The sequence below is a fragment of the Tupaia chinensis genome, unplaced genomic scaffold (assembly GCF_000334495.1).
Source record: "Tupaia chinensis unplaced genomic scaffold, TupChi_1.0 Scaffold000058_1, whole genome shotgun sequence".
Classification (NCBI taxonomy): Eukaryota; Metazoa; Chordata; class Mammalia; order Scandentia; family Tupaiidae; genus Tupaia; species Tupaia belangeri.
Genome location: NW_006159516.1, coordinates 725,133 through 745,648, shown reverse-complemented (window position 1 = coordinate 745,648; position 20,516 = coordinate 725,133). Strand labels below are relative to the sequence as shown.

General features: G+C 41.6%; 1 protein-coding gene and 1 long non-coding RNA gene across 6 annotated transcripts in view; one reads left to right on the top strand and one right to left on the bottom strand.

The window, feature by feature from the left end:
- LOC102490673 (C-type lectin domain family 2 member F-like) overlaps positions 1–14,319 on the bottom strand; it is a 16,593-nt gene extending 2,274 nt beyond the window's left edge. The window contains exons 1-5 of one of the 4 annotated variants that reach the window (XM_006141574.3): positions 13,583–14,135; positions 13,327–13,419; positions 8,401–8,588; positions 7,518–7,624; positions 1,879–2,022 (exon numbers count right to left, since the gene is read on the bottom strand). In XM_006141574.3, the coding sequence (XP_006141636.1) occupies positions 1,908–2,022; positions 7,518–7,624; positions 8,401–8,588; positions 13,327–13,402 (486 nt within the window). In that variant the 5' untranslated portion in view covers positions 13,403–13,419; positions 13,583–14,135 and the 3' untranslated portion in view covers positions 1,879–1,907. Of the gene's footprint in view, positions 1–1,878; positions 2,023–6,185; positions 6,295–7,517; positions 7,625–8,400; positions 8,589–13,326; positions 13,420–13,582 lie in introns of all 4 variants that reach the window. The other 3 variants (XM_006141573.3, XM_014592506.2, XM_014592503.2) reach the window with 3 other exon arrangements.
- On the top strand, positions 13,941–18,809 carry LOC114010004 (uncharacterized). Of its 2 annotated transcripts, none has more exons than XR_003551398.1 (3): positions 13,941–14,074; positions 17,591–17,695; positions 18,529–18,809. It is a non-coding gene; the product is annotated as an uncharacterized LOC114010004 (long non-coding RNA). The 2 variants fall into 2 exon arrangements; XR_003551399.1 differs by lacking the exon at positions 18,529–18,809 and adding an exon at positions 17,823–17,987.
- Positions 18,810–20,516: the final 1,707 nt, after the last annotated feature.

The following is a 20,516-nucleotide window of genomic DNA, read 5'->3' as shown; positions in this document are numbered from 1 at the left end:
TGTATGTGTGCACAAAATCCCAAGAGGAGAATGGAGAAGGGATTGTGGCATGACCATTCTCCCTGGGAGGTGATTCCTCATTCCCTCTCTCTGTCTCTTTGTCTCTCCGGTGAGTGCACATGCCCTATACGGGAACAAAAGTCTTTAAAATAGGTTCATGCTGGTATTTACATTAGGGTGGAAGGGGATGAAATATACTTGCCTAGCCTGGAAAAGTATGCTTTATAAAATGTCCAGATTTCTGTCCATCATGATCATGTTCAGGTTCACTCCCAACCCCATCCTTCGGTCCCTTCTCTTTCCTCATCTACCCGATATTCATCACTGGGCACTCATTCTAATGTCATTTCCATCTCAGGACAGTTGGATGGCAGTCTCATCAGTAGGAGATGCACGGAGGTAGCCGTCTGATGAGAGTCATCACTCTGAGGTCTCTAGTGAAGTTACTTAAACCATGACCTTCAGAATGCACAGGTCCCATTCCACACTCCCTTTTGGTTGATGCTAGTCATCTGTCGTGGCACAGTAATCAGAAGAAAAGTTTATTCTTGCACAGCGTACAAGTTATATTTTAACAAAGCCTGAATTTAATCTGCTAACACATTTTATACACCATGGAATCCCAGTCCCCGTAGAGAAAGAAAAGACCGACTATGTGGGAGTCCTGCGACATAGCCATTACGCTAACTGCTGGTCCCAAAACGTGGTAAATCTCATATAGTCTTGGGTAGATAGTTGCCATATGCCCCATTTGTAATAAAAGATATAAAAAAGGTACTAATGAAGGAAGAAACAGTTTAGCATAGCTCATGGTGTGAGTGAATGCTCCAAAGAGAATGACTCATTATATTAGTAAATGTGAAAATGAATATAAAGCTAGGTTAAAGTAAAATACTACCAGAGTAGAGATTAGCCAGATGTTAACCCGCCGCCCCTTCGAGGCCTGTGGAAGGATTACCTGGGCTCTCGATTCCATAGTTTTGTGAGACCCTGGAGAGATCTTCATGATTTCTTCCTCATCAGGACTTCCTTCCTCTCCATCTCTAAACAGTCAAGTTCTGCTCCATGATTCACAGCACAAAACCTTATTCCTTCACTAGTTTCAGTAACAACACATCCATTTAGTGTACGTAATTCTTCCGTTCAGTTGCTTGGCTAAGGATCTAGGAAATCACAGCAATTTGTTCATGGTTCGGTATGAACTTTATCTCCAGGGGCTCTGGTCTCTGAGGGTGGAACTAGGGAGAGAATGCTAACCAATCTCTGAATGTTTCCTCCATGGGCCTTCTTCTCCAATTCTAGATGGCTCACATGCCACTCCAGGCCGAGCAAAATATTCTTAGTGCTCACTGAATGCTGCATTTCATTATCCGTTAAGGCAGGCTGAATTTCATTCCAGACAAGATAGGTTTCACTCCCTTCCCCTTTACCCTCTAATCTGTTCCATCGAGGCACTGCTGGAGAATCAGCACTGACAAGACTAACTGTTGCACCCCCGAGTGCAGTAACACCATGTAAAATTTAACTCAATGGGGCCAGCAGGTGGCGTGATGGTTAAGGTGCTGGATCCCACGTGACCAGCTCCGCAGTTTGAGTCCTGGACTCCCTAGGTTGAAAACCATGTTGGATGTATGTGTATGTGGCCAAAATCCCCAGAGGAGAAAGGAAGAGATTGCAGTGTGGCTATTCCCCCTGGGGGAAGACTTCTCACGTTCCCTCTCCAACCTAGCTTAATTTCCAGACTTGATAATTATTCAAATGGAGATTCAAGACCATTTAAGGTTTCATTATCAACTTAAAATATATGTTTGAAGGGAAGAAAAATGCATCCATATTGATTTATAATGCATAAGAAAGAATAGGTTCTTTTTAAATTACTTTATTTCCTGTGTGAGAGAAGTCATTATCTAAGGACAGTAGCTTTTTCTGCTGCAAATATAGTCTTTTATTTCATCACAATTGGCACTACTTATGCCTTTCTTACTTATGAAGGTACAGTCGCCGTGTTCTTCAATATTGAACCTGGAACAAAACAAAGATTCATTCTTATTTGCTAGGTTTCATGAAAAAAATAACTGGGCATAGCCTCAATTGCAGAAGGTAAACCTTGGTGACCATGCTTCCAAGTATGGGAGGTGGAAGGAGTGGAGGAGTGCAATAGCTGCTTCTCACCTTCTGTTGAGTAAGAGATAGGTTGGGGCTGGAGCCAACTTACACAATGAGTCACTCTGGTCAAGCTTTTAATAGAAATTATTCACAGATGGGACCAGCAGGTGGTGTGGTGGTTAAGGTGCTGGACACTCCTACATGGCCGACCCAGGTTCAAGTCCAGAACCTGTTGGCTTGCTTTCCTTCTGTGTGTGTGTGTGTGTGTGTCTTCAAATTAAAATAAATGAATGAATAAATAAAATTAAATACATAATTAATTAAAAAAAGATTCATGGTTCTCAAAAGAAATCCATTATTAGCTCTCAGTGCTTGCACACAGAGAACGCCTTATAGCCAGAGCTGCTCACAACCTGCTGGAGATTATGACAGCTAAAACTGTTTTCCCTATCACTGCTACATTCCAAACAAAGAGTGAAGTCTCTCTTGGTCTGGAAAGCAACACAGCAAAGGACCTTGAACAATAACTCACCATGGGCTATAATTTGGGAAATGGGAACATGACATACAGACTTGTATCTGTAAGACAAGGGGATCTAACTGAGGTTATGTTTTAGAAACACAAAGAATAATACATCAGAAAAACCACAAAGCTTTGTCTTAAACTTGAAAACTTTGTGAGTCTCAGACTTCAGACTGTCTTTCGGCTAAATGTTAATTAACTAAGATCTAATTATTTGGGGCCAGCAGGTGGCATGGTGGTTAAGGTGCTGGACTCCCACATGACCAACGGCAAGTCGAGTTCAGGACCTGGAGGCTTGCTTTCTCACTTTCACTCTCTCTTTCTGTTTCTCTCTCTCTCTCTTTCTGGTAAGCATGCATACCCTACAGCAAATTTTAAAAAAATGCAACAGTAATAATAATAAATAATAACAATTTAAAAACTGTATGTGTAAAATCTTGTGATTTGTGAGCGTACTTCCAAATATGATAATGACATGAATGACCTGACATGTAATCCCTAAGAGAAAAACACTTGCGGAAGTCCCTCCTTGCTGGGGTAAACGCCTTTCGCCCCTGCTTCTCTTTGGCAACCATTTCTGGGACCTCTTCCCTGCTCAGGAGTTCTGTTCTTCTCTCTCGTTCTTAATCAACGCCACTTCATGGGACCAGCAGTTAGCATAATGGCTATGTTGCTGGTCTCCCATGTAGTCAACCGCGGTTTGAGTCCCAGACGCGGCAACTTAAATTCATGCTGGGCACGTGTGTGCGTGCCCAAGATCCCGAGAGGAGAATAGAGGAGAAGGGATTGCAGCGTGGCCATCCCCCTGGGGGGTGATTTTCTGTCTTCCTGGCGAGCGCATGTGCCCTGTAGCAAAGACTGCTCAAAAAATAAAAAAATAATAAAAAAAACGCCACTTTGCTATCCCCTTTCCATGTCTGCATCTCTAATTTTTCAAGAGTGTGAGACAAAAACCAGATCCTGTGCTGGTATTTGGCCTAGTCACCCCAATATCCTGCATCATTATCAACCTCTAAACTTTACTCAGGACACTGGTGGTGGGAAGAGTTGGACATTATGGAAATTCACCAACAACAGGGTCCTGGAACTCTGTGTCTTGATGGTGTAGTAACTTTGTGAATACTTTTGTGAGGGATTGTATTCTGCCCTTTATTCTTTAGAATAACAATTAATAAATCAATTTACTTAGCCACTTAGAAATTATAATGAGATGGAGAGTATAACTGACATTTCACTGAACACTTTTTTTTTTTTTTTTTAGAGATTTTTACTATAGGGCGCGTGCGCTCGCCAGACAGACAGAGACATTAGAGACAGAAAGCGAGAAATCACCCCCCAGGGGGGATGGTCACGCCGCAATCCCTTCTCCTCCATTCTCCTCTCGGGATCTTGGGCACACACGCACACGCGCCCGGTGTGAGTTTTAAGCCACTGGGTCTGGGACGCGAACCGCGGTCGACTACGTGGGAGTCCAGCGACATAGCCATTACGCTAACTGCTGGTTCCCTCACTGAACACTTTTCACACACTCTGGGATCATCTTAATTCTCAAATATAAAGGTCTTCAAAATGTTCATGGGAAAATGTGTATTATGAAAAACCACACAAGGATTTCACAACTTTTTTGCACCAAAATAAATTCATATTTTGATGCCTTTGTTTTCATCAATTCTTGGAAGTCCTCTTGTACATGTGGCTGAGTGCAGCCACTCTTCAGAACCATCCCCAACATGAAATAGGTATTCTTTATTTGATAGGTTATGACACACATACATAAGTAAAATATCTAGAAAGGATTAATATTTTAGGTCATATATAAACATGGAATTTAAAATTCAAAAAGAAGAAATAGCATGGTGAGTCATAATAAATTTCTGGTTTATTATAATTAAAATGATTTTAGTACTTCGCTTTTGGGGAACTTTGAAGAACTGATGTACACTTTCCAAACTTCCAAGATACCTTTGAATTTTTATCCTGCTCCTTGCCAAAACAGATGTGCACGCCATGTCTATGCATTCTCTAGTCCCAACTGAAAACTCTCCACCTGTTCTGGACTCAGTTACATTCACACAAATTTCAGGTGTTGAATACCTTACTTCAGTACCTCAGAATGTAACTCATTGGGAGATAAGGTTTTTAGAAAGATGATTGAGTTATCGGGACCAGTAGTTAGCATAATGGCTATGTCACTGGACTCCCACGTAGTCGACCGTGGTTCGAGTCCCGGATCCAGTGGCTTAAAACTCAGGCCGGGCATGTGTGTGTGCCCAAGATCCTGAGAGGAGAATGGAGGAAAAGGGATTGTGGCGTGGCCATCCCCCCTGGGGGGGTGATTTCTCACTTTCTATCTTTCTGTCTGTCTGTCTGGCGAGCGCACGCGCCCTATAGCAAAAACACCTCTCCAAAAAAAAAAAAAGAAAGAAAAGAAAGGAAAAGAAATATGACTGAGTTATAACGAGATCTTTCTAAGAAAAAATAATTTAGACTGATGTGATTATACAGATGGTTTTGGCACTGGACAATGCCCATGACTGGCATCCCATCTGCCTCCACTGGGACTTTGTCTCCAATGTGGAGGAGTTGGTCACTAGAGACAGGAATTCTCTGAACTCTGACGGGAGCCCAGGATTTTTGAGTCCATGCTGGCTTCTAAAATTGAGGAACTGATGGAGCCTGATACTCCAAGAGCTCCCCTTGGACATCTGGAAGTCTCACTGGGCAAGCTTCAGATAACCCTTAAAGTGACAAATAATGGCCCAGCAGATGGTGCAATGTTTATGTCACTGGACTCCCTTGTAGTGGATCGTAGTTTGAGTCCAGGTCCCAGTGGCTTAAATTCATGCCAGATGTGTGTGTGTGCGTGCCCAAAATCTCTAGAGGAGAATGGAGGAGAAGGGAGTGTGGTGGGGCCATCCCTTCTGGGGGATGATTTCTTGCTTTCTGTCTCTCCAGCAAGCACAAACACCCTATAGCAAAAAAATCTCGCTCTCTAAAAAAATAAAAAATAAAATTAAAAAGTGACAAATAAAAACATGCTCTTTGAAATACTAATTTTTGTTTAGATAAGAGGTTCAGGTTAGTACCAAAAGTAAACTTCTAAGAAGAGAGAAACATAGAAAAATAATAGTAAACAGGAAAGAGAGAAAAGAATTAGGAAGGTAATTTTGTAAAGGAATTTTATAAATGTCAAGTTGGCCAATATTTGAAGAAAGTGTTAAGACAGAGAACCAGAGAGTTCTGAGGCCTAATCTCTCTTCACATTTTAACCTGCCTTTTTAATGCTGGCTTGTTTTACTGTGGCTCCTCTACTAACCAGTGTTTGCCTGCTAACTGGACATTTTTTTAAAAAACAAAAGATGAAGTCTGGGAATGTTAGGTCAGCACCTGAATGACCTTTAGGTAATTTCCTGTCAGAAAATATGGGGATGGTTGCAGCAACCTCTGGCCAGAATCCTCTGACTAGAGCTTACCCTTACTGGCAGGTGATGCCCATAGATGGGCAGATAAGTGACAAGTCAGCTAATCAAAGGACCCACCATCCCTGTGACCCTACCTCTTCACCTCCCATACAAATATACCACGTCTCCTCAACAGAGTGGGCCGAAGCACCTCTAGCTTCCGAGCCCCCCGGGCACTCTTTCTCTCAATAAACTTCCCTTTTTCTGTCAAAAAACAAAAAAATGTTAAAAACGTTATCATTGCTCTCAACCATTGTGTATTTTCACTCCCAGATGGATGTTAATACAATGAACACAGGAAAAGTTTCTCTACATTTAGAAACTTCTGCTATTAACTTTACCATGTCATATATGTCATATCATGTCGGCCACAAAAATACCACAGAACTAGTATCTCCCACAACGTAAGCGGTCAGTAAATTACAGCTCATGGCGCCCTCTTTGGAGAGCTCAGCGTCGACGTAAGCGCTCGTAAATTACACCTCATGGCGCCCTCTTTGGAGAGCTCAGCGTCCCTCACTCTGCTTTCTCTGCCCTGAAGTTAGAAAAATGTAAATGTTTCGGGGACAAAAAACGGGAGCTAAGAAGGCAATTAGTTCTTCAAACTACACAGAATACACAGAAATTCCGGAATTTTAAATAAAGGTAATCTATGGTAAAGATGGTCTTTTTCCAATTTACTCTCTTCCATACCAGGCTACAGGTGAGTATAGGAAGTCTAGGCTTCAGTATACTCCCTTATTTATTCATTTCATTTTATAATTTCTTACTCACATTTAGTTGTTGTGTGTCTTTGTGGAGTACAACGTAGTTTTTCAAAGCATGCGCAGGGTGTGTGATCATGAAATCAAGGATGTTATCGTATTCAGCAGCTTCAGCCAAGAACACCATACTATGCTGTATACCTTCAAATTTCATTCTACTAGTTTTCTTTGAAAAAAAGTATATGTATGTGTACACATATATATGATTAACATATATATGATTAATATGTATGTGTTAATCATATATATAAGAAATCATATATATTCCTTTTTGTAGTATACTACAGAACCTAGTTGCTTTGTTTACAAACATTCTTCTCATGTCCATGAGAGGTCAAGCAACAACAAACAAAAGGCAAAGTCCCAAGTGGAAAGGGGCAAGGGTCACCGAGACCTGTGTCTCGTCTAGGATAAATGGCACACTTGTGCCATGCACATGGTAGAGTCCAGGGTCGCCTAGAGAGGCAGGTATCAGTATACGATCCCAGACTCTCACTGAAGAACGTGAATGTGTCTGCAGGTTCTCTTTGGTATCTATTTGTTGAAGAAAGGTCTTTCAGGGGGATGGATGGTGTAGAGAAAACCGCAGAGGGGGTTATTACAGACTCAGAATCTTTGCCAGCTTTAACACACTTTATACTAAGGAAAGGTCTTAAGGCTTACCAGTTGGTGTACATAGATCCATCTGCCCACATCCAGAATTTGTGCTCACTGTGTTTGTGCAGTCCAAACCAATATGAAGAAGACCCCAGATTCTGCATCAAAGACTCCTTTTACAAAAGACAGAGTGCTGTAATGGATCGCTCCTAGTTTTCTTCATTCTCACTACCTCCAGTGCTACTGCCCTTGACTGAGTGCACTATTCTCTGGCCAGGGTTATTGCAACTGCCTGATAATGCCATTCCCTGCCTTTACATTGCCCGCTCGGTAGCCAAGTTCATCGCAGCAAAGAAAACGATTCTTTGAAAGCTTCAGTCAGATTATATTATACTTTTGCTCATAATTATGCACTATCTCCCTACTTACTTGAAGCACAAAATGAAAGTCTTTAAAATAGCCTGCACGATCCTAGTGATTGACATCCCTCATTCTCACCCACATTTTGGACACGCTGACTGGCGGCCTCTTTTCCTTTCCTTTAGTATTTCAGACATGCACCTGCAGGAAGACCTGTGCTCCTGTTGTTCCCTTCCCTGGAAAGCTCATGCTTCAGATACTCCCTTGACTAATTGCTTCCCATCTTTGTTCAAATGTCATCATCTCAATGACGTAGACCTCCTCTGCAGCCTACTCACCTGGCAGGCTCATTATATCTTTTAATTTATATAAGTTTTTACATCACACTAACTTCTAATATACTGTATGCTTTACATATTTATTGTGATTAGTTTTCATTGCTTTTCTCTTTCCTTAGGATGAAAGCTCCACAAGGGCAACTATCTTTGATTGTTTTGTTGACTAATGTGCCACACCCTAGAAATATGTCTATTATATACTAGCTGCTCAGTTAGTTAAATGGATTAATATTGCAAAGCAGAAATCTAACCATTTCTTCCTGGGAAATGACCTTCGCCAGAGATGCATGAGAGGCTCTGCAGCTGTCTTGTGCAAGTTTCCAAGTTGCTTCTTTTTCATATTTAAAGAAGCAAGTATTATTAATTCGAATCCAGCCTTCTGGACATATAGTTAATTCCTCTAAGCATGAGTTTTCTTTAAATATCCTTGATATTCCAACTAAAATTGACATATGATAGAGGAAAAAAATGTTTAAATAAAGAAAGTATGAGAAAGGAAGAGTTTGACTTTCAGCATAAAAGACACTCATATAGTTTGGACTGATAGAATACATTTTACTTCCCTATTCAGTTTGAATGATTTATCTTTAAACATCAGCTCAAGAAAAACTGAGTATCACAAACAGAGCATGAAAAAACTTAACACTGTAGAAGGAAGATTTATGCACCATTTAAAACAACAATTATACACAAATTCCCCAAAATGCAATATCCTCTAGGCATTTACTCTCTCATTTTTTTCCCATAGGATTGAAATTTTCTTTATTAATTCATTTCTCTTTTTAAGAGTTGCCATGCCATCTAGGCCAAGTTTCACTGTAAATAAGCAGATTTCCCTGTGTTCATAATTACGAGGACTTACTTCTTATTATTGACTTAACCGAGACTAACTGTTTTCCAAAAACAGCATTTCTCCAAGAGTTGAAGCTATTTCTTTGTCCTTTGCCCTTACATACTGGAAGGAAAGAAAAATGCTGGAATTTTACTAGCTTTATACTATTCACATTTTACTCCTTAACTTATTGCATAGGCTAAATGAAGTTACTTATTAAAGTTTAACCCTGAGAAAAAAACAAGATTTGAGAGTATCACTTCACAGCTCAAATAAATGAGTGTTCAAGTCAAACTCATTCATGGGAAGAGTTACACATAGAAGAGTAAAACTAGTGTGGATTTGCATACGGGCAGACCAGGTATCAAATCAGGTCACCAAGAATATTTCAGAGCATCAAAAGCAAAATTATTTTAAATTGTCAGGTTGAAATCAACAACTAATGCAAGTGTTTAGTTCAAACTTTGGGTTACCAGAAGACCAATCTTCTCATTCATTAACTAATTCATTAATTATTTCATTTGTACATTCAACAAATATGAGTTGAGCATCTACCACATGCATTTTTTGGTAGCTCTGGAAATTCAACAGTATATATAGCATACACAAATGTAGCTCTTATGGGACTTACATATCTACAATTAATTGTCATAAAATAGATCACAGCAAAAAGAATCAGGATTGTTGGTGGAAAGAGTCGTAATTTTAGTACAGTAATCAGGGTAGGATCAAATGAGAAGGTGATATTTAGTAAAAGGCTTGAAGGAGGTATGCAAATGAGGCATATGCATGTTACAGAGGAAGATCTTCTCAAGCAACAGCAAGAAATTTTACAAAGGACCAAGGTGAGTATGCCTGACTTGTTCACAAAATAGTGAGGATGTTCATGTGACTGGAGAAGATTGAGTGAAGAGACAAATAGTAGGAGATAAAATCAGAGAGGTAATGGGATGATTGGATTCAAGAAGACCTTGAGGCCATTGGTAGACCTTTACTCCAAGCTAATGAAAGGCCATTACAGGATCCTCAACAGACCTGATTAGTTTTGTTAAAAATAGACTTTGGAACTGACCCATAAGGTAGACACTAGCCGGATGTGGCTACCGAGCACTCGAAATATGGTTAGTTCAAATTCAGTTGGGCTGTAAGTATAAAATACATATGGAATATGAAGACTTAGTAAGAATTGAAATGTGAAAACCTTATTAATAACTGTTCTGTTGTTACATGGCGAAATGATAAAAGATTTGTTATCTTGGGTTAAGTAAAAAATATAATTAAAACTATTTCAACGTGCTTCCTTTCACTGTTTAGTGTGTCTTCTAAGAATGTAAATCACCTTTATGGACCACATTTCAGCAGGCATTATAGTTTCACTGTGCAGTGACATTCTCGGGGGTCAAAGGTAGAAGAGGGATAAACACTAGAAGAAAGAAGACAATGACTGAGATGGTGAAAAGCCCTCTGATTTTGGTTATATTTTGGCATACTAGCCAGAATTTTCTAATTTTATTTGGAACATGAGAAGGAAAATAAAAATATATGACTATGAAAGTCCAACCACAGTGGTGCAAATGGAAGGCCCCACTAAGCAAAGCTGGAACTCCATGGGGGGCTCAGGTCTGGTTCCTAGAGCAGTCTAAAGCGGGCCAGACAGTGACACACACCTGTAACCTTAGCTAACTGGGAGGCTGAGGCAGGTGGGTCACAGTGCAGTGAGACTGTCAGAAATACTTATTTCTCTTCTGTTTTACTCCCTCTTTTCCTACCCTTCTCTCTCATAAAGAGAAAGAGAGACTATAAGGTTTTGGCTTCTAAACTGGAAAGATAAAGTTACTAGTTCTGAGATGAAGAGGACCACAGATAAAGGAGATGTGTCAGAGAGAGTTCAACTTAGACAATGTTAAGTTTGAGATCTTTATTTTACTGACAGTCACGTAGGTACAGGGACTTAATTTTTAAAGTTTGAATTCAGGAAGGAGACCCAGACTGGAATTGTGTACTTGGCAGTCACCGATACTCAATGTGGTAAGTAATGTCTAGTTGAGATCACCAAGAATGCAAGGAGACCCAGAATGGGGACCTGTCAAAGTACTGAGCCCTGGGGCACACCAGAGTTAAGAAGCCAGAAGGAAAAGAAGGAACAAATAATGAAAACCTGAAAGGAATAATATGTTAGGTTGGAAGCAGACCATGAAAATATGATGCTTACGAGTCAAGCGAAGAAACTATTTTCAGGAAGAGGTAGTGCCAAAGAGCGCAGATAAGTCACATAAGATGAAGATTAAAAGTAGACCTTGGGATTTAACAGTATGGAAGTTACTGGTGACCTTGAAAGACAAATTTGGTGGCAAGAGCATATATGGAACTCTGATCAGAGTGTATTAAGTACAAAATGAGGGGGAAAAAAATTAGGAAAACGAATTATTAAAGGGAATTTTTCAGGGATGCTATTGTACCTAGAAGAAAATAAGTTTGTAGCATAAAGAAGAACGGGATTTCATGAGTTTTTTGTGTGCTTATATGTCTGTTTGTGTGTGTGTGTGTATTTAATATCGGGAGTATAGACATCGTCATGTTGTATTGCTGATAGAGATGTTTTAGTTACACATAAAGAAATGATGGTGAGAGGAAGAGAGTTACTCAAGTGATACTATTTATCAAGCAAGAGAAAACGGATTTAAGGCAGAACATGAACGCTGCATTTATAGTACCGGAAGTCAAGGCAGAGTACCTGGGTAGAGACAAGTTAGTAAGTAGGTGTGATGGGAACATGTACAAGTTTATACTAGCTGTTACAACTAGAACAAGTAGAAAACACGGGTACAGACCTGAGAGTGAGGATCAAGAAAAGTGTGTTAAAAGTTTGGAGATAAAAGAGGAATAACACAAGACCAGCAGGTGGTGTAATGGTTACATTGCTGGGCTCCCATGTAGTTGACCATGGTTCAAGTCCCAGACCTGGCAGCTTAAAACTCATGCCGGGCATGTGTATGTGGGGGTGCCCAAAACCTCGAGAAGAGGATGGAGGAGAAGGAATTGCAGCGTGGAATCCCCCTTGTGGGGGTGTGATTTCTTACTTTCCGTCACTCTGTCTCTCTCTCTCTCTCTCTCTCTGTCTCTCCGGAAAGCTCATGCACCCTGTAGTAAAAATCTCTCTCTAAAAAAAAAAAGAAAAGAAAAGAAAGAAAGGAAATACCAGTGGGAAGAAGAGAGCTAATGTACTAGTGAAATAGAATAGAATTGCTAGTCCCACCATACTTCATTTCAACTACATCACACTTACACCTGGTGTGATTCTCTGACATCTATGCTCTTTCTAAGGAATTCTTGGAAAAGAGCTACTTAAGATTCAGCACAATCGCTTCTCCCTTCAAAAAGCCTTCCTTTACTACTGTGGGAATCAATTTATAATCTCCTCTGCTGCTTCAATTTGAACATGCTTCTATTTAGTAGTTATTATTATGTTATAGTCGTTTGGTTACATGTTTGTTAAAGATAAATCCCTTTCAGACAAGAAATCCCATTTTTTAAATTTTTGTATCTCAGCACCTAGCACTGTTCCTGAAGATAAAAAAGTACTTATCCAAAGATTGAGTATTCTTTTTGGTTGTTGTTGTTATAGGGCATGTGCACTCGAGAGAGAGAGAGAGAGAGAAAGTGAGAGAGAGAGAGAGAAAGTGAGAGAAAGTGTACATGCAAGTGAGAAATCAGCCCTCCTAGAGGGGATGGACAAGCTGCAGTCCCTTCCCCTCCATACTATCAGCCCTCCCAGAGGGGATGGACAAGCTGCAGTCCCTTCCCCTCCATACTGCTCTTGGGATTTGGGGCATGCATGCACCTGTGCCTGCTACGATTTTTTTTTTTTTTTGGAGAGATTTTCGCTATAGGGTGCGTGCGTTCGCCAGACAGACAGAGACATTAGAGACAGAAAGGGAGAAATCACCCCCCAGGGGGGATGGCCACACCACAATCCCTTCTCCTCTATTCTCCTCTCAGGATCTTGGGCACGCATGCACATGCGTCCGGCGTGAGTTTTAAGCCACCGGGTCTGGGACGTGAACTGTGGTTGACTACGTGGGAGTCCAGCGACATAGCCATTACGCTAACTGCTGGTTCCCCCTGCTGTGATTTTTAAGTCACCAGGTCCTGGACTTGAACTGCACAGCCAGCCGTGTGAAATACAGTGCCTTAATCTCCATGCCACCTGTTAGCCCAAGACTGATCATTCCTGCAAGTAAGCTGGTGACCAAGTCTGAAGAGGGAGGGAAAGGCTACTCATTGGTAACTTACTGAGTTGATAATAATAACAAATAATATTGCTTAGCAGAAATTATTCACTTACGTTTTTGAGGAAATCCTAAAATGCCCCAAAGAAGAACAGCCATAGCTCCACATATCAAACTTGAAATGATTAGCATCTTCTTTGTTATCGTACCTAAGGAAAACACATGCCATTGTTGATTCTGCAAGACTTAAATACACAGCAAGCAAACAAATAAACCCCAAACCAGCAGCAACAGCCTTTAAAGGGCCTCGGACCGCTGTTCTGTGCCACTGAGAGCTCTCTTATCCATTCTGCCCTGTTTCTAGAGCAGTACCTGCAGTCTTGTAGTGAAATGTGGCCTTCACTAAGCAGGGGCGTTTTGTTGGAGTGGGGTCCGTGCGTGCGTGCGCGTGCGTTATTAATGAAGCCTGATTCGCACTATGGACTCGAAGCTGGGATCGGGTGGGGATGCTAGACAACAACGGGGATTGCAGTTCGCCAGCCGGCTCACGACCTTTGTCCCCGTACCTCCCGCACTGGTGGTCTTCTCCACAGTTTCTGTCTCATCCTGGATCTCAGTCTCTTCTTCCATCCTCCACGCTCACCGGGAAGGCTGGTCCGTTATCACAGAGACTGGAGCAATCCTGGGGATGAATTGCTGATTGTCGGTGGAGACTGCACACCGCAGGAAACTAAGGACCGGGTTTTCTGCAAGGTCGGCGCAGCAGCAGGACCGAACCGGAAACAGCGCATCCTCCGCTCAGGGACTTCGGCAGGGTGGTCCCACCGACATCTCATTTGCCCTGTCCTCCGACCTTTCTACGAGGTAGGGGCAGTAACGGCACCAACGGCGCCCCTGCCCGGGTGGCCCTGGCGCGGCAGCACAGGATTGGCTTGAACGCGGCAGCTGAGAGCTCTGATTGGCCGCTCACCCCTCAGGCCATCGAGGCGCAGTAGAGGACCGTGTCCCCACCCACCCTTTCAGTTCCTCTTGGTCTCCCTGAGATCTCTGCTCTGACCCTGTACCACAAGGACTGTCTGTCCTGTAACTGTGCTCATTCACATCCCCGGGATCCACCCTTTTGTTTTTGTTCTTAATGAGATTTGGTCGTCCTTCCTCCCCCCTCCTTTTTTTTTGGAGAGGTTTTTGCTATAGGGCGCGTGCGCTCACCAGAAAGAGACGAAGAGTAAGAAATCATCCCCCAGATGGCCACGCCGCAATCCCTTCTCCTCCATTCTCCTCTCGGGATCTTGGGTACGCACGCACACGCGCCTGGCATGAGTTTAAGCCACCGAGTCTGGAACTCGAACCAGGTCAGCTACATGGGAGTTCAGCGACATAGCCATTAGGCTAACTGCTGGTTCCCTGGTCGTCCTCTTTAACCTCTGCGTTCTGTTTACCTGCTGCTGGATGAAATCTGGGAAGATGAAGCCATTGCTTTTCTGTTTTCCTGGTATGTGAATGGAGCAGGCTCACTTTGAGCGTTACTGAGGACTCCAAACGTTATCATGCCAGCTGGAATCATACCGCACTGTCTTAGTAATTTACAGCAAATGTTATCGTTTTCCTTGAGTTTTAATTTTTCTTTTTGAAATATTGAAAAGTCTCTTATTCTCTCTCATAAATGGATAGGGGAATTTTAAAAGCCAGGGAAACTGGGCCCAGCAGGTGGCGCGGTGGTTAAGGGTGTTGGACTCGCACATGGCCAACTGAGTCCTGAGCCTGGCAGCTTGTTTTCTCACTTGCGCCGCTCTCTCTCGGTCAGCCCCTCTCTGGATAAATTAAAAATAAGTTTTTAAAAAAATGAACAAGATAAAAACAGAAACTAATACTGTTAAAGTACATTGTAATGAAAACATTAGAAAGCCGAGGCATTCAAATATTCTGCTTATTGGTAGAGATTTTAAAGAGAACTTTCAGAGAAAAAAGGTTTTTGCTATAGGGAGCATGTGCTTACTGGAAAGACAGAGAGAGACAGAGAGATAGAAAGCGAAAAATCACCCCCCACGGGGAATGGCCACTCTGCAATCCCTTCTCCTCTCAATCCCTTCTCCTCTCGGGATCTTGGGCATGCAGGCACACTCGCCCAGCGTCTGGGACTAGAACCACGGTCGACTACATGGGAGTCCAGCAACAGCCATTACGCTAACTGCTGGTCCCTCCAAAAACCAATTTTTAATAGTTCAAATAGTGTCTACCTTCTTGTACGATTTACAAAATGAAGAAGCATGTTTTCAATGTCTTCTAAAACGTTCATATTCCAAGTCTGTGCGCACTTCCAACATTTTATCTTTTACCTTTGGAAAGTCATAAAATATCTCCAAGGATTCATTGAATGTGAAGACTTTTTTCCAGTATAACCTTCTGAAACATGGTTATCATTTTAATTACAACTACTTTTTAAATTTTTGTTGATAAATTTCCCTTAACTAAATTCCTTTAGCTGTATATCTCCAGTCTCTTCAAACGGGGAAGTAGCAATACCCCTATCATCTGTTATTTCTTCTATAACCCTGTTTATCTTCTATTTGATTTTCACTTTCAGCATCATTACTTTTGCTTCATTTTAAGCTTTTTTGTTTATTTATTTTGTAAAATGCCTCACAGGTTTAAGATTGCGATACAAGAGGCAGTCCAACTCTGCGTGCTCCTGTCTGTGAACTGGTGACACTTGGGTGCTGGCCAATTATTGACAAACTTAGAAAGAACGACCTGGTCAGTCACTAATCACAATGCACACATTATGTCCACAGTGATTCGTGCACTGGAAAACTAACAATGAGGTTTGCAATTTATGCAATTAGTTACGGTAAATAAACTGCAAATATAGATAAGCATACTGAATTAGCACATGTCAAACTGAAATGAACCATGGCATTATTTAATTAAACTTGAAAATGAAATTTATACACATAAAAACGATGTACCGTGTATACATACACCCAATCGCTCCCTCATAGAGAAGAGTATAGTCAGCCTTTTGATTCTGCGGGCTCCCCATCTGTGATTTCGCTAACTGCAGATAGAAAATAATGAATAGAGACAGATGGGGAAGGGGTTACGTCACTGGATTCCCACATGGCCGACCGTGGTTCTCGTCCCAGACCCGGACCGGTAACTTGAAAATCATGTCAGGCACATGTGCTTGCATGTCCAAGATCCCAGGAGGAGAATGGAGGAGAAGGAATTGTGGTGTGGTTATCCTCCCTGGGGCTGATTTCTCAATTTCCCTCTCACTGTCTATGTCTCTTTCTCTGAGTGAGGGTATTCACCTTATGGCAAAAACCTGAAATAATAAATAAATAAATAAATAAATAAATAAATACTAACAATACAACAATTCGAACAACTCAAAACAATTGTGCTAGCACGTGGTGTGGAGGTTAAGGCACTGAATCCCACATGGCCAACTTCGGCAGTAGGTATCTCAGACTCAAGTAGCTTGAAAATCACACTGGGCATGTGTGTGTATACCCAAAATCCCAAGACAATAATGGAAGAGAAGGGATTGTGGTGTGGCCATCCCCCTTGGGGGTTGAGTTCTCACTTTTCCTCTTTCTCTGTCTCTCTCCAGTGAGTACACATGCCCTATGGGAAAAAAATCTTTTAAAAATAAATAAATAAATAAATAAATAAATAAAAATAATACAAATAAAATTATATAGTATAGTAACTATTACATAGCATTTACATTGTCTTAAGTATCGTCAGTCTCTAAAAAGAAAGCAGAGGAATAGACCCTCTAGAAGAAAAATGTTTATTTGGAAATAGGCATCGCAATGCCGAAGAATATTTGCCATAGTAAACTATAATTATACTCAAGGAAGTACAGGAGGGACTACATAGGTTGTTTGGGGACAGTTATCTGTGGCTACCATTGTCCTTGACGAGGGTGGCATCAGCACTAGTCAGACCAGCAGTGTCTGGGTAGATGCCATCGCAGAAGCACTTTCTGTGTAAGACTGCAGTGACCTTTGTGCAAGGCTGTATTGTGAGCAGAATCCATGTGGCAGTTCTTATTAGGCATACTTGATATTGGCCCCTCCATGGCCTTCCCAAGGCTCTGTTTACTCAGGACTTAACATGATCATCACAAATGACTCCATTTTGATTCTGATGACTTCCACAGTATTATAAGTAACCTAGATTTAAAGAATACTGGGACATGTGTGTGGCTTATATGCTAATTCTATGCTATTTTAGAGAAGGAACTTGAGTGTCTTTAGGTTTTTGTATTTGTGGAGGGTCCTATGTGTGTGTGTATACTGTACTATATAATAGAAAAAAATAACTGTTCTACTACATTCACAGCACTCTTAAATACTTTACTTCTGATACCAGATACATGGATTTCCCCCACACGCCAAGAATTTCTCCACCTGTGTGTCCTATAATTCAACTCAATTTCGACAGTATCTACCTGGAGTTAGAGTCAGATCCCACAGGGTAAGGGCTCCGTCCCACAAAACTGCCCTCACTTCAGATGTTGATCTCAAGTCTGGGCTGGGAGGGGTTACCATTGTCGACGGAAATAACCAACTCTGCAAAAATAATTAATGCAGTTTAATTTTAGGTACAAATTTGAGTGACCTAGACCCGGAGAGGAAGCAAGACATGCCTCTCTCTCTCAGAGTGATCAGGTACAGGGGTTTCTTTTATTTGGTTTTGAGAAGGAGACGATTGATTGAAGAGCTTTCCATTGGCCTGACCCAAAAAAGGTGGGACATGTGGAAGCAGGGCTTGTAGGTTTGAGGAAGGAGTTAGTGAAGAGTGTACTTTAACAGATAAGGGGGCTTGTGTACAGTCACAAGATACTGTCCCAAGGACAGGACGCTGGAGCAGTCCTATTATAAATGAGTCAAAATGGTCTCTTAATAAGTGTGGGTGTGACTCAGTCATTACAGGAATACTATACTAGGAAGAAAATTTAGGAAGATTTTTGTTATCGAATGGGTCTAAATGGCCTGTTAATGTCTGTGGGTGTAACTCATCCCAGGCCCTCTGAAAGAGATTTTTAAAACAGGAAAAAGCAGTCAGACTTCTGTCCTCACCATGATCCCCTTCTTGTATTTAATTAATTTGCTATAGTGGCTTAGAAAGCTCGGGGAAACACTTACGTTTATCAGTTTCTTATTTTAGTAAAGTATTTGATAAAGGGTACAGCTGAGTGGCTAGATGAAGAGATACATAGGCAAGATCTTGGGGATTTTTATGAAGACCATCGTCGCATAGAAATGATTAATTATTAACTCGTTTTCCGGCTCCTCTCCTTTCTTCAGAGAATGGGAACTGGGATGGAAACTTCCTTGCAGAGACCTCAGTACCTGTGCTCTTGCTTCATTCAGTAAGCTTTCCGTGCCTTGTGAAGGATGCCATCTAGAGCGTCAGACAGCTTTTCCGTGAGAGAAGCACAATGAAGTCCTGAAGCCTTTCAATAGTTTTCCAAGTTTTAATTGGAAGCCTAGATATTTGATAAATACTATGGGAAAAATCACAGTACTGGACAATGAGTAGCTTGACCCGCACATGTGCAAAAGGGGAGGAAGGGTGTTCTTGAGGGCGGTGGTAAGGATAAACCTCCCTTTTCAATAAAAGGATTTTTGCTGTCTGTATACATTAGTCTTTATGTTTATTTTTTTAAGTTTATTTATCTTATGAAAGAGAAAGAGACAAGATCTCAGCAAGCTGTGATCTCTCCAAGCCTTCTAGTCACCCAGGATCATAGACATACCTGCAGATACACTCAGGGTGTTCAGGCCAACCTGGGATCCGACACCGGAGCCTCCCATGGGGCTCTCTCACCTCGCAGCAGTGCCCTACCACCTGTCCTACCACAGCAGGGCGGGGCTTTTCTAGTCAGTCCTCCATGATGGGCTGAGATACATTGTGGCCACATTTAGCATACTAAAATATAGACTTACTAGTTCAGTTTTAATCTCAGATTAACAACAAATACCACAAAGACAACAATACAAACATTGTATGGAGACTACTTACATTAAAAGTAAATTTTTTAAAGAGATTTTTGCTATAGGGCACATGCACTTGCCAGAGAGACAGAGAGAGAGAAAGCAAGAAATCACCCCCTAGGGAGGATGGCCACGCTACAATCCCTTCTCCTCTGTTTTCTTCTCGGGATTTTGAGCACACATGCACACATGCCAGTGTGAAGTTTAAGCTGCCAGGTCTGGGATTTGAACCGTGGTTGACTACATGGGAGTCCAACCACATAACCACTATGCCATCTGCTGGTCCCAGAAGTAATTTTTTAAAATAATTAATTCTATTTATTCATTCATTTATTTTAATTTGACCAGAGAGAGAGAGAGAGAGAGAGAGAGAGAGAAAGTAATAAAGCAAGAAACCAGGTCCAGGACTCAAACGTGATTGGCCATGTGGGAGTGTTCAACACCTTAACCACCATGCCATCTGCTGGCCCCGAGTAAATTGTTTTTATCTGAAATTCAAATTTAATTGGGTACCTTGTACTTTATCTGATAACCCAACTTAGATTCCAACATTTTTTTTTTAATTGTTAAATTCTCGGGACCAGCAGTTAGCATAATGGCTATGTCGCTGGACTCCCACGTAGTCGACCGCGGTTCGCATCCCGGACCCGGTGGCTTAAAACTCACTCCGGGCGCTTGTGCGTGCGTGCCCAAGATCCCGAGAGGAGAATGGAGGAGAAGGGATTGCGGCGTGGCCATCCCCCCTGGGGGGTGATTTCTCGCTTTCTGTCTCTCTGTCTCTCTCTGTCTGTCTGGTGAGCACACACGCCCTATAGCAAAAACCTCTCCAAAAAAAAAAAAATTGTTAAATTCTCCAGGGCTTGCTTTGGAGTTTTTTCTATTTATTCCCCTTACTTACACCTCTCTGCAAAGCTTCAGATTAGTGATATAGCCCAGACGCGGAGCACAGAAAAGGAATATGAAACAAAAGAAAACTGTATGTATATCAGTCGATCGCTCTGCATCAATCTCTGCTTATCAAGTGCATGTATTAAGACAAAAGAAGGAAGGAGTGAAGGAAGATTGCTGCCCTTTCACTTCTGAAGTAGAAGTGATAAGAGGTGGGGTCAGCAGGTGGCATGGTGGTTAAATGTATTAGATTCCCACATGTTCGACCATGGTTCAAGTCCCGGAGCTGAAAGCTTGAAATTAAGTGTTAGATGGCAGCTTGCTTTCTCGCTTTCCCTCTGTCTCCCTTTCTGTCTCTGGTCAAATTAAAAAATAATAACAACAAATAGAATTAAATAAATAAATAACTC